The sequence below is a fragment of the Rhinolophus sinicus genome, linkage group LG09 (assembly GCF_036562045.2).
Source record: "Rhinolophus sinicus isolate RSC01 linkage group LG09, ASM3656204v1, whole genome shotgun sequence".
Lineage (NCBI taxonomy): Eukaryota > Metazoa > Chordata > Mammalia > Chiroptera > Rhinolophidae > Rhinolophus > Rhinolophus sinicus.
The window spans coordinates 71,740,914-71,753,417 of NC_133758.1; the positions used below are offsets into that span (position 1 = coordinate 71,740,914).

Below are 12,504 nucleotides of genomic sequence, written 5' to 3' on the forward strand. Positions count from 1 at the left end.
GCATATGTAAAAGTGTTGGACAGGCAGCCCATGCTAATTAAATGCTAATATCCTCATTATTTGTGACTACTCCTGACCTTGGTCAAGTTTTCTCCTCTTTGCAATTCCCTCAATGTGACTTCTGCACTTGTCCAGAACCTACATATTCGACGTAGAGACGCTCACCATAACAAGTTCTCTGCTACTGGAATCCCTCTGCACATACATGAGGTGTAGGGCCCGGTACCTGCTGTACAGGCAGAGTCTCTCCTTCAGCCACCTGCTCTTCAAGGAGCTGTGTGTGGTGAGGATGCTTCAGATCTACTCCCAGCAAATCTCAAGTGTACAATAGCATCTTATTAGCTACAGGGACCATGCAGCTTCCTTTGTGGAGGTGGTCCAGCTTGGTGCTAAATAGACTGATGTATTGGACAAGGAGGTGAAAACCCCCAGCTTTCCTGTTCTGGGAGGGCCGTATTGGGCCAGATTGCCAAAGGTTAATGACCTTGATAATGACTTTCTCGTGTCTCATGCTGATCCTATGCTACACAGCCACCCTGACTCTGCAGGTACCCTGGCCAGGATGGAAGTCAGAGAGTTTGCTACACCTTTTCTAACCTGCACATTTTCTCTAGTCTGACATTCATCCTTTCGGTCTATAACGTGCCATCTATGTATGGTGTTATGTTCAAGGACTGCAGTAAGGAACAAGATAGATATGACTCCTGCCCTGACGGAGTTTACATTTTGACTGAGGTTCCAGAGCAGGGCTTCTCAAACTGCTATGCACATGAATTACCCTCACCTGGGAACCTTAAAACGCAGGGCTGGTGCAGTAGCTACAGGGTGGGGCCTGAGACCATGCATGTCTCACAAGCTCCCAGCCGACACCAGTGCTGCAAGGCTCCAGGGGATGGTGGAGCCATAGAATGAAAGGAACATGGATCCTTGAAGTACTAAACAAAGAAAAGCTAATTCTTCAACCAGCAACTCCTAACTTCACCTGAGTGAAGCCTTTTGGAGGGCAGGGGGTAGAGGGTGGGATTTATCTGTTAACAGTAGCTAGTCTTCTGGGAGTGGTTCAGACAATTCACTGCTTCTGTTTGAAAGTGTCTTGGCAGAGTAATTCAGGACAAAATCATCCCTGGGTGCCCCCATCCCCTTAATATGTTCCAGATGTCTCCTTCCTGTGTGAAGAGATGTATTCCTAAGTATACTTTAAAACCCTGCCAAGCCCTCACACCATTAGCCCCTTGATAATGTCAAAGAAAAAAATCTTGGCTTGTATTTGTTTGACTCAGATTAAAAGCAGAGAATGAAAATGTTTAAGGGATTGGTTGTGAATGATCTACCTCATCTGGGGGGAAGATTCATGGAGAGCAGATCGTGAGGGTCTTTGATCATGAGAGGTCGATGCGGGGAGCTCAGTCTCTTAATCCAAGTGGCCAGTGGGTGAGTATCAGGGCCCTGGTATAAGCTGCAGGGCTGAGGTTGGCTGGAACAGCCCAGCCAAAAGCCTACTTACTCAAAGGTTGCTTGTCACAAGTGACAGCAGCCTGGGCAGGAAGTCAAATGGGATACGTGGTGTGTGTGTGCGTGTGTGTGTGCGCGTGCATGTGCGTGTGTGTGTGGTATTGGGAAGAGCTGCAGTTGGAGCAGAGAGGCAGCGGGAGCCTGGACTAGTCCAAGTTCAAAACCCACAGGGGCCTTTTGTATGCTTTCAGCAAACATTCATGGTGAGGAGGCCAAATTCATCTAAGGAACTGCGACCAGCTGGACCCAGTGTGCTAGAATTCAGCCAAGGATACTAGTGAAAAGTCTCTCCTGGGTGTTGAGCAGGGAAGGCTGCTCTGGTCCTGACCTTACCTGCCTGAAACAAGAGGCAGAGCCTAGTCCCACACAAGCCTTGCTGGCTTTGGGACGAGGCTGGGCCTGAGGGTGAGCAAGAGAAAGTCAGGGGAAATGGTTTTTGGGCTTATTTTAGATAAAGCACCTGGATGAGTGCAGAAGTTAGCCTTATCCCAAGCAATGCTCAAATAACAACATCAAGCCCCTCTGCCAGAATTGTGTAGAAATAGCAGCATACCTGGGAAAAATTACAAACTGTCCACTCTGACTAGTCAGGCCCACTTACTGTGTTGAAAGCCATTCTTATTCGAGGGAAAACTGTATTGGATTTAGAGATGAGGGCAATTAAAAATAAAATTACCCCACCTTCAACAAGCATTCTCTGAGAGCCTATGGGATGCTAGGCACAGTGAGGGTCAGTTGTGGAAACACAAGATGGGTCTGCAATCAACACTTTGGTGATGGAGAAAAGTACAGAGAACCTATAAAATAAGAGCTGTGCATCTGTGTACTGATTAGACACCTGCCCAGGAAAGTTCTTTGCAATGTTACAAATGCATTAACAAGGCCTCCTGAGCCCTCCCAGAAAGGCTGGCATCTGCCTGAGACAGAAGTTTGGGGAGGCTGAGCTCAGCATGAGCAGTAGCAGGTGAGGGCTGCCACTCCAGCAGGGGATGGAGAGGAAGGGAGAGAGGCAGGAAGTATTATGTACAGCGTGTTATGTACAGGAAACCCACATCATATCGGGGCATTCTGACCAATGAAAGCCCACCAGTGGCCTCCTGCTGACCTTTGAATGGAGGCCCAAGTACTGGCCAAGGCCTATGAAGCCCTGTGAGATCTGGACCCAAGGGCTCTCCAGCCTCCTGCTGGCAAGTCCTCGCCATCCTCTGTCCCCCAGGCGTCTGGTGTCCATTGAGCTGCCAGAGTGGTCCACGTGCCCTTTTCTCTAGGGTGGCCAAACCATTACAGTGCCCCAGATAGAGGAGTTTGCTGGGACACTGACTAACAGTTTTAAAACAAGGATGGAGTCCTTGGTCACTTTGTTCCCAAGGCCAGACTCCCCCATCTGACACCTACCCACGTTCAGCTCTCAGCCCAGCAGCCATTTCCTTAGGAGAAGCTTCCGATCTGTGTTTCCCAGCCCCATCAGGCCCCCGTTGGACCCACCTCTGGCTCCTTCACGTCTCCTTTGTAGCGCTTATTACAACTGCAATTCCGTAACTGGTTGTGGTGTTGCCTTTCTGATGGTTAGAAGATTGAGTTCTGTGGTGTAGATAGTTCACACCCGGTCTAGTTCACAGTTACAGCCAACACCTAACAAGTATTGGCTTAATGAGAATTCCAGAGCACCACTGCAAATGTTCATATATCTCTCAATTAATAAGAGCAGCAATAAGAACGTTTATGTATCAAATATTTGCTCTGTTCCAGACTCAAGAGTCCCTTACTATCTCAGGCTGCATGGTAATTATATACATGCCAGCTTTAAAATTGAGTAAGCACTCCATATGTTTTTATGTATTTTTTGGGTTTATAAGTTATTTTGTCACAATAAAAAATTTTTAATCGTAATTCCTGGTTATATGTCTGTGTATTTGTGTGTGTGTGTGTGAACATGTGTGAACATATATATATATATATAATATATATATTAGATATATAAAATATATATATATAAGATATATTATATATATAAGATATATATTTTTTTTTTTCTTTTTTTTTTTTTCTTCTCAGCCTTTATCTCATAGCTGCTCATTTGCTTTGATGTACAACTAAGGTCATCTCAGAGTTAGAAATCCAGATCAAGAAGCAAGAATTCAGGTGTTCCCAGTATGATGAGCTAACACAGAAGTAATTGGAAAGTATGTCATTGAATCTTCTGACCTCGCCTAATCTTTAAAATTTGAAAAGGGTGGTGTACAGCGATATCTGTTTTGAAGTATTCCATTTATGAATTTCTCCATGTCCATTGCAGCTGACCCACTTGCAGCTCACTTTTATTATCTTGTTAAGAACTAGAAAAATTAATTGGCTCATGTGTTTCCTGGTGGCACCTGGACTTTAGAGAGATGTTCAATCTTCCAGGATCCTTGCTTCCTGTAACAAAGCACTCTTTGCATGCTACTCCTTCTGTGGATGTGTTCATAATGCAGAGAACATTTCTCTTCCCAAATAGACTCTCAACCAATCACATCAGAATATCCGAAGTGGGTCCCAGCAGGGCTCTAGGGAGTTGATTCCAAAATCTTTATCCTAAGACTCAGAATCTCACCTGACCTTCATTCTCTTTGCTGCACCCCCATCTGTAGTCTAATCATAGACTAATAATAATAATCATATTGGCTAGATGAATATTTTCATCTGAGCAGCCTGAGAGCCCCTCACACTTTACCTGTCAAAAAGCTTAATGATGTCCCTTGTAAATCTGGTCCTCCTCCCATTTTCAAATTGTCACTTAGGCTCGAAGCCTGTGATTGTCCCTGACTCTTTGTGTCCCATAAGTCTGAGGTCTGCTTGTTGGCCCTCCTCGAGAGCCCTCACATGTCTCCCCTCCATTCCAGGTGCTCAGGTCTCCTTATCTCTCACCTGGACTGATGCTAGTACTTGCCAGAGTGTCTCTCTTCTCCACTCCCCCCTGGACCGGGCTGTCAGGACTTCCTTCTAGAGCCAAGTGCTGGTTTTATCTTCTGTCTGCTCAGAAACCTTGAAGACCTCTCCATGGCTCGCTAATGGCATTTGTGATCTACTTGAATCAACCCTTTGCTGAATCACCACCGCCCCCAATATAGTCTTGGTCAAAATAAACAATTTGCTATTTCTCTAACATCCCTCCAAATTTTCTAACTCTGACTTGCTCATGCTGTTCTCTCCCTTATACTGAGGTGTGGTTAAAAAATACAATGAATGTTAAAAAAAAAAAAAATTATTACAGTAAAAGACACATTGCCATTAATCCCCCTCAAAATATTCCCCCTCGCTTCGAACACACTTATCGCATTGTTCTTGACACTTTCTGAAGCAGTTCTGGAAGTCCTCTTTCGTGAGTGTCTTTAGTTGCCCTGTTGTGGCTGCCTTAGTGTCCTGAATGGATTCAAAACATTTACCTTTCATGGTCATTTTGACTTTGGGGAAGAACCATAAGTCGCACGGTGCCAGATCCGGGGAATAAGGTGGATGAGGACACACCGTAATGTTTTTATTTGACAGAAATTGCCGTACCAGAAGCAATGTGTGACATGGAGCCTTTCAGTTTTGATAAAAAAATACAGTGAAGGCTGCTGTCAAGTGCCATCCAACGGAAGGCAGGGATCTTCGATATAGGAAGTGGAGCCTCGAACCGTACTAACAGTGTGTGACAAGTTTCGACTTGTTCAGTGCAGTCTGTCAGGTGTGAGCTACAGTTGAGAGGTGTGTTTTAAATTGTGCTGTAAATCATCCTCCATCATGACAACACTCCATGTCACACATCACTATACAATTGCCGAAATTGTATACGGAAATTTCTGTCTAATAAAAACATTATTTGACATGTGTCCTCATCCACCTTATTCACTGGATCTGGCACCATGCGACTTCTGGCTCTTCCCCAAAGTCAACATGATTCAGGACATTGAGGCAGCCATGACAGCACAACTAAAGACACTTCCAGAACTGGTGGCGAGAGCGATGGGATCAGTGTGTTTGAAGTGAGCAGGAGTATTTTTTTTGTTTTTCCTGTTCTCTCTCTCTTTCTTTTTTTTTAAGTTTCAGGTGTACAAAACAATGTAATAGTTAGACATTTACACCCCTCACAAAGTGATACCCCCCTCTGAGGAGGATTAATGGTAATGTGTCTTTTACTGTAATAACTTTTTAAATTTAAACACTCACCATATTGTTTGATCACACCTTGTACTTCCCTGCCTCTTGAAATCCTACCCAACCTTCAAAACGCAACTAAAACTCCACTTATCAAGGATGACTTCTAACTGCCTCCAACTATTTCCACACCCTACAGAGTCCAGCATTGCCCACATCACACCACATTCTGACTTGTGTTCATTGTCTTGGTCGCCTAACTAGATTGCAGGCAATCTGAGAACAAGGGCTGTGTTCCATTTACCTGTAGTGTTTTATATATAGTAGACACTCACCACTATTTTTAAACTTTTACTAAATGGAGTTCAGTACATTTGCCTTAGTGAGTGCTCCTGTTGTTAGCTCCTAAAGCGCCTAAAATAATTGTATGAAACTCTAGATCCGATTTCATTTTTAAGTTGACATCTACGTATTTATCACAGATTTAAATATTTCAAAGGATATATTTTTCTCTTCTGTGTGTGCTTCATATGTATTTTATGTAAACTTTGTAGTTGCAGGTTTAACTTATTTAATTTATGAAAAATACCTGTCATATAATCTAACAAACAAAGCCAGTCCTTGTGGTCAAGCCAGATAAGTAGCCAAATCACACAAATTCCATCAGAAAAGTCTGACTTTATTTTTAAATTCAAATAAATGTGAGTGCTAATTCTTAGATAACAACCCTGCCAGGGCTCCTGGATGAAGGCAGACATTGCCCATTTAGATATTTCTTACTGATTCTCTCTACTTTGCTGCCTTGATTCTCCCTCAGGAGGGCTGCGTCCTCCAATTGTCTCTCGTTTAATGCCGTAGAGATTTTCCCCCTTGCAGTGATGAACCAGAAGAAAATGCAGGACAGGTGAGAGGTCTTTCTTCTCTAACATAAAAGGTCCTTGTATAGGGCAGGTGGGAATGGGGAATTGGCAGCCCGCAGGTTCAAAATACTTCAAAATGGAAGGTGAAGTTCTGCAAATGGATTCCATTTAAGCTACCTGCTTGTGTCCCCCCAGAAAGTCTGTGTACCCCAGGGATGTGTGTTCCTCGGTGTGAAAGCAGCTGACCTGGGACGAAATCCCAGAGGAGGTTTAATTTTCCTTCCATACAGACACACCTTGCCAGAGTTTTAGAAAATTTATCTTCCACTTAAGAAAATCAGGGTCACGTTGTTGCTTTAGAAGATTCCCAGCTTCTTTCAGATGAAGTCACTCTCCAAAAGGCAAGTTTCATCAGAAGAGAAAATCCCATCAAACTCTTAGCACCCTTCAAAACAGACATTGTTCTCATCTGCAGTTGTCAGATACCCTCTTCAGGGTGGTGGGACAGACTTAGGTGTTTATGGAATCCCCAGTCACTGAGCTGTCTGGGTGATATGCCACCAAATGCCAGTAAGGGGTTGGTTTAATTCTAGGATGTGGCTCCATTGTTTATACCCAAATGTTTACAGCCACAGCTATTATGGCCACCAATAGTCATAATCATAAGCTCTACGCATTTAATTGGTGCCCTAGACGAACTAGACACGATGCAGGACTTATCATTAGGATTGACTATTTTAAGACTTGGAAAGCACTCATGATTTTACAGGCATCCTGTCTGGCCCTCTTGTTGTCTGAAAAAGAAATCTCTGTTAAGTCCAAATTCTTCCGCAATTAGGTCATTTGACTTTGCTGTGAGTTTGGCCTGAAAAACTGTATAAAGAGGGCAGGGACACTTTCACCCCTGGGGAGCCCCAAGTTTACACAGTTTTGGGGGAGACTCATTAGGAAAGAAAATATTGAAACAAGCTTTAGGTATCATGCAAGCTTCAGGGTGTTCAGCTTCACAGCAAAGCCACCCTGACCACAGGAGCAGGGGGCATGTTTCTGGCAGAGTGCCTCCTGCTTTGAGTCCATTGGAGCTATTCTAAGCACACGTGGACCTCGACAGCCACACTTTCTGATCTCTGGGGTCTGTATGATCTGCTGTTTGGAAGGTGAATCAAGCCCTGATGAAAGCGAGGGTTCCTCTGCTGAAAGCCTGGCTGTTGTTTCAAGACAGAGACTGCAAATTGGTGGGCTGTGGGCCAGACTTGGTCTGCAGATGGTTTGTTGCAGGAGTGCTTTGCCTTTTTGTTCAGTGTTTCTTAAAAATGTGAATTAAACTTGCCATACTTTAAAAACCATAAAATTTTCAAATAAAGAACTAATTCCTTCTTTTTCTTCTTCTTCTTTTGAGAAACTGAAAGACCATTCCACGGTGGACTTGGACTGGACAAAATGACAGCTTTAGAGGAGGGTCCGTTGGCCCATTCCCCACCTGGCTCTCTTCACTGTCTCCTATTTGCCTACCTGACCTTGGAGACATTTGCTTCATGACCAGGCTCTTGCCCAGGCCAGGCGCCGCCCTTGTCCTCACCCAGCCCTGCTCTGCCCCTGTCCTCATCACTTTGGTCTGATTTCTAATCTTTTTAATGTTCTGATTGTTGTTGTTTTTTAAAACAGTAACTTGCTGTGCATTATTAATATTTATACCCCATTTTGTTAACTACATTGTTTTATAAATCTTTCGCCTTTTCAGCTTGCACTTGCTCATTCTCAGATTAGTTCATAAAGAACAACATAGTATGACAAACATCTAAACTTTTGTTCTTTTAAAATAAATTTTATTGGGGAATATTGGGGGACAGTGTGTTTCTCCAGGGCCCATCAGCTCCAAGTCGTTGTCCTTCAATCTAGTTGTGGAGGGCGCAGCTCAGCTCTAAGTCTAGTTGCTGTTTCCAATCTTTAGTTGTAGGCGGTGCAGCCCACCATCCCATGTGGGAATTGAACCAGCGACCTTATTGTTGGGAGCCCGCACTCTAACCAACTGAGCCATCCGGCTGCCCCTTAACTTTTGTTCTTAATTTCACACTTCATGCTAGCTTCTTCCAAAAGTCATACGCAGATTTAAGTTTTACAAAATTATATTGGAGTAAAAAATGGTACTTTGGGAAGCTTAGGCCTCTTACGGACATCGGTGGGAAAGTCTTGACAGGACTGGGGTTGAGACTGTTTCTTTGGATTATAATCTTGATGGCAGGGGTGTCATCATCCTGTTACCACGTAGAACTCTCTCGTCTCCCTGATACACATATTGTACTACATGGCAAAAGGTATATCCGGCCATTCATTTTGGACCTCTACACTGCTGTTCACTAAATTTAGTTTAGACTTCTTCTTAAACTCCATGGGCATGGAATTTTGCGTGAAAACATTTCAGAATTAAAAGGAAAAAATGTGATGGAATTTATTGTTGATTGATACCTTTAATCCTTTTTGAAAAAGGCTGAGTATCAATCAACATAGCAAGCAACGGAAACATATTGCCAAGTCACAAATGATGTAGTTAGGAAAATACCAACCAGATTATCTACGAGAAAACTCTCAGATCACTAGGGCAAAAAAGGTCAACAGTTTTTTCCCTTGTAATTCCGCTGCATTTAGATTCAAGTGTCAAGGAAGCCCTGGCTGGGCTTAAACTTATACTTAAAAAAAAAAAAATCTATGAAAACTGCAGTTTTGAAAAATGAACTCCCAGTTATTATTTACTCAAATTAACACACAACCTATGTAGTTGGAAAAAGAAAAGATTTTTGGATATATATTTTATTTGACAGTGTTTTAGAATATCATACAGTAAACAAGATTTCTGTAAAAGTTAATTTACCCATACTGGTGCGTTTCATAAAAATAGTTGCTCACTTACAGCCTTTCTGTGACTATTAATACATGGAATTATATTTATAGAGATACAGCTGTACAGGGTAAATTCACAGCTAACACTACACAGAAATATTATTTGGAATGGGATTTAGATGATGTGCTGTCTTCACAGGTTATGGATTACAGCCGCATAAAGCAATTACTGCACAAGTAGTAGCTGTGAACTGTGCAAATTAGAGTTTATGCAAGCGTAATCTCAATTTTTTAATCCTTTTGTAACACATGGAAAATAAAGGTCAGAGGATACAGTACTGGGACGTGCAGCTACACTACAGAAGCATTGTCCAAAACCAGATTCAATAAATTAATGGCAAACTATACTGGATCTAGTCCAGGGGAGAAAGACTAATTGAGATTAAACCAAATGTATTATAAACTGCTACATGTGTTTGTGCTTTTGTTTATGATGAATGGGTTCCATTTTTGGAAATTGCTTTTACAAGCTGCAAGACTCCTCACTTGAGGCTTTCAACCATATTTTCCTCTTGTCAAACAACTAAACTAAGCCTATGCCTGATGAAAATTAAACGGCTAGTGCTCAGGGTACAGCAATTATGAAGAGAGGGAAAAGAGTCAACACAGGAAGGCTATTATGTGTGACCCTGTATGATGGACCTGATCTCCTTGTTTTCCTTATTCGACTACAAGTGCAGAAAGGTGAGGCTTATTTGCATTTGAACTCCTGTACCAGGCAGAATACGTGCAGGATGAGCCTCATTCATTCAGGCCATATTAAAGAGAAACTGCCCTCAGAGACATTTGCCTTTTAATTGTGTGTGTCTACAAATAAGTACCAATGTGTGAATGAAAAAGGGGTTATATAATAAACCTGACAAACTCAGGGGGCTCCCTGGCAGGCCCGACAAGCGCGGTGACAAGCACAGTCACTGAAAGTAACCACATAGGATGGTCTGGTCATAAATTCCTGTTTCTCCTTTGATTCTAAATGAATAAAATGAACTGCAAAACTGCCATTCTCCAGAGCATTTTCTCAATCCGTTGAGATGGCTTCAGGCATGTCTCAAAAATTTGGCTCAAATAAATTCTTGCAAAATTTTTCTATAGGTTTGGAGGTACTTTTGTTGACAAATGGATAATTAATTGAAGGTAACATTTTTTTTTTTTTTTTTTTTAAGATTAAAATAGCAGGGAAGAAAGGCAAGCCTTAGAATTTTACTAGGGGATCTACCATAGATCAATGAAGGTAAACAAAAACATTTAGAGGTTGCTAAAGAAATACAAATTTGGTAAAGACTACCAGACAAAAACGCAAACCAAATGGAAATAAAAGGAGAAAGAATAAGGAAAGAAAGATAAGCAGAAAGGAATGCCGAAGAGTTGTGTTCTTTAATGAAAATAAATTGATCATAATGATTTTTTAATATCAGAGATTCATTATATCTGAGAGATATAAGAGAAATATTTTGCTGTTGCTTTATCAAAGTGAAAATGAAGTAAAGGAAAGAGGGTTTAAAAAAGACAATAAGTGAAATATAACATTGCTGTCAAAGAAGCTACTGTCTGCTAGCCTGAGACACTAGGAAAGCCTTTTCATAAAGGAACTGCAGTGTTGCCAATCTTGATTAAATAAATTGTGGTCCTTCAATTATAAAATTCATATTTTAGAAGAAAACCAATTAAGATCTACGAGCTAAACTGCAAATTCTGACTGACGGCAAACTGTTCCCTAGAATACAATTTTCAAAACCTTTTTTTCCTACCACTGAAATGTACAGAAATATGATTTGATCACAGAAATGGCAGTAAAAATGGCATCATACCAACAGATTCACTAGCTCGCTAACTCCTGCAGTACGCAGGGAACGTTACTGCTAATACCGGTGATGGATGCCACGGGTAAGCCATGGAAACATGTCACGGGCGAACAGTTCTGAATGTTTCAAAGAAACCTTTTAACCCCTGTCTAGATATGTCAAGAACAATTTATTTACAACTCTTTAGATCAATTAAAAGATATAATCTTGTCTCAGTTTCAGCTTGCTCCGTGCAGTTTGATTTTTAAGGCGATATTCCAGTTTGTGATTGCGCTTAACTTGTCCAGTTTCTTGATATAAAGTTTGGATGACATCCAGATCCTTCATGCAGTGGGGGAAATTTTTTTTTAACTAAAGCTACACTGCACTGTCTCTCCGTGATGTTCTTCACGTAATTTTGGTTCTTCCATAGCTGCCAAAGCCCCCACAGTGGAACCAGGGGCTTTAGGATCAGTTTAGGTCTGCGCGTGGACGCTGGACCGTCCAAGCTCGTTGGACACCTGGGACCTCGCGTCGATGCTCCCAGGCCTTGGTGCCTCGTGGATCTATGCGCGTGACAGTGAAAATAAATTAAAACGCCGTGAGACGGAACCGAAGAAGAACGGCCTGCAGGCGTCGAGGCGGGGCGGTGGGCTGGGGCCCCGCGGCTCATCTGCCCGCGGCCGAGGCGCCGGGTTTGAGGACGCCGAGCAGCTTGTCGGAGCCGGGCACCTTCCAGGGACCCGGCGCCAAGGCGGCCTTACGCGCCGGGGCGCCCCCTGGGGGCCGCGCGCCCAGCCGGGGTCCCGCACGCGCGTCCGCCCGGCCCTCGGCCTCCCGCACGCCGCCGCCGCCGCCGCCCGGGCCCGCAAACGCAGGCGCAGGCCCGGGGCCTTCGCGGCGGCCGAGCTCGGAGCCCATCGCGGCGCGGGGCCCCTCCTTCCCGCCGGCCCGCGCCGCGTCCGCCGCGTCCGCCGCCGCGGGCCCGGGCGCCCTGGCCTCCGAGGAGGGCCTGCCGGCCTCGGGCCGCCCCTGGCCGCTGGGCGCCTCCTCGAGCCTCGGCCGCGCGGCCCTCTGCGGGCTCGCCGAGCGCTCCCTCTGCTCCCCGAGGCGCTGCTTCTTCTGGCCGCCGGCTGAAAGCTCCTTTGGTTTCCTAACGTCGTGTTCCCTTTTGATATCCCAAGTCGGGTCTGGGCTTATCTGGTGGGAAGGGTCGGAGGGTGGGGCTGTGTGTGATGGAGAGAATGGCGAGAGGACTTCTTCGAGGGAGACGCCTACTTCCGGCAGACCTGGGGAGGCGGCAGCGGGACAACTCCAGGAGCTGGGTTCGTCTG

The 12,504-nt window shown here is 44.1% G+C and overlaps 1 protein-coding gene and 1 long non-coding RNA gene across 10 annotated transcripts in view; one reads left to right on the top strand and one right to left on the bottom strand.

Annotated features, from left to right (window-relative positions):
* Nucleotides 1–216: 216 nt before the first annotated feature.
* On the top strand, nucleotides 217–8,076 carry LOC141573192 (uncharacterized). The gene is made up of 3 exons (XR_012498867.1): nucleotides 217–1,431; nucleotides 3,568–3,695; nucleotides 7,891–8,076. It is a non-coding gene; the product is annotated as an uncharacterized LOC141573192 (long non-coding RNA).
* Nucleotides 8,077–9,281: 1,205 nt separating this feature from the next.
* The window catches only part of MAGI2 (membrane associated guanylate kinase, WW and PDZ domain containing 2), a 1,294,930-nt gene continuing 1,291,707 nt past the window's right edge, over nucleotides 9,282–12,504 (bottom strand). For 7 of the 9 annotated variants that reach the window (XM_074340646.1, XM_074340647.1, XM_074340644.1 and 4 more), the window contains one exon: nucleotides 9,282–12,501. In XM_074340646.1, coding sequence (XP_074196747.1) covers nucleotides 11,840–12,501 — 662 coding nt within the window. In that variant the 3' untranslated portion in view covers nucleotides 9,282–11,839. The remainder of the gene's footprint in view (nucleotides 12,502–12,504) is intronic. The other 2 variants (XM_074340652.1, XM_074340653.1) reach the window with 1 other exon arrangement.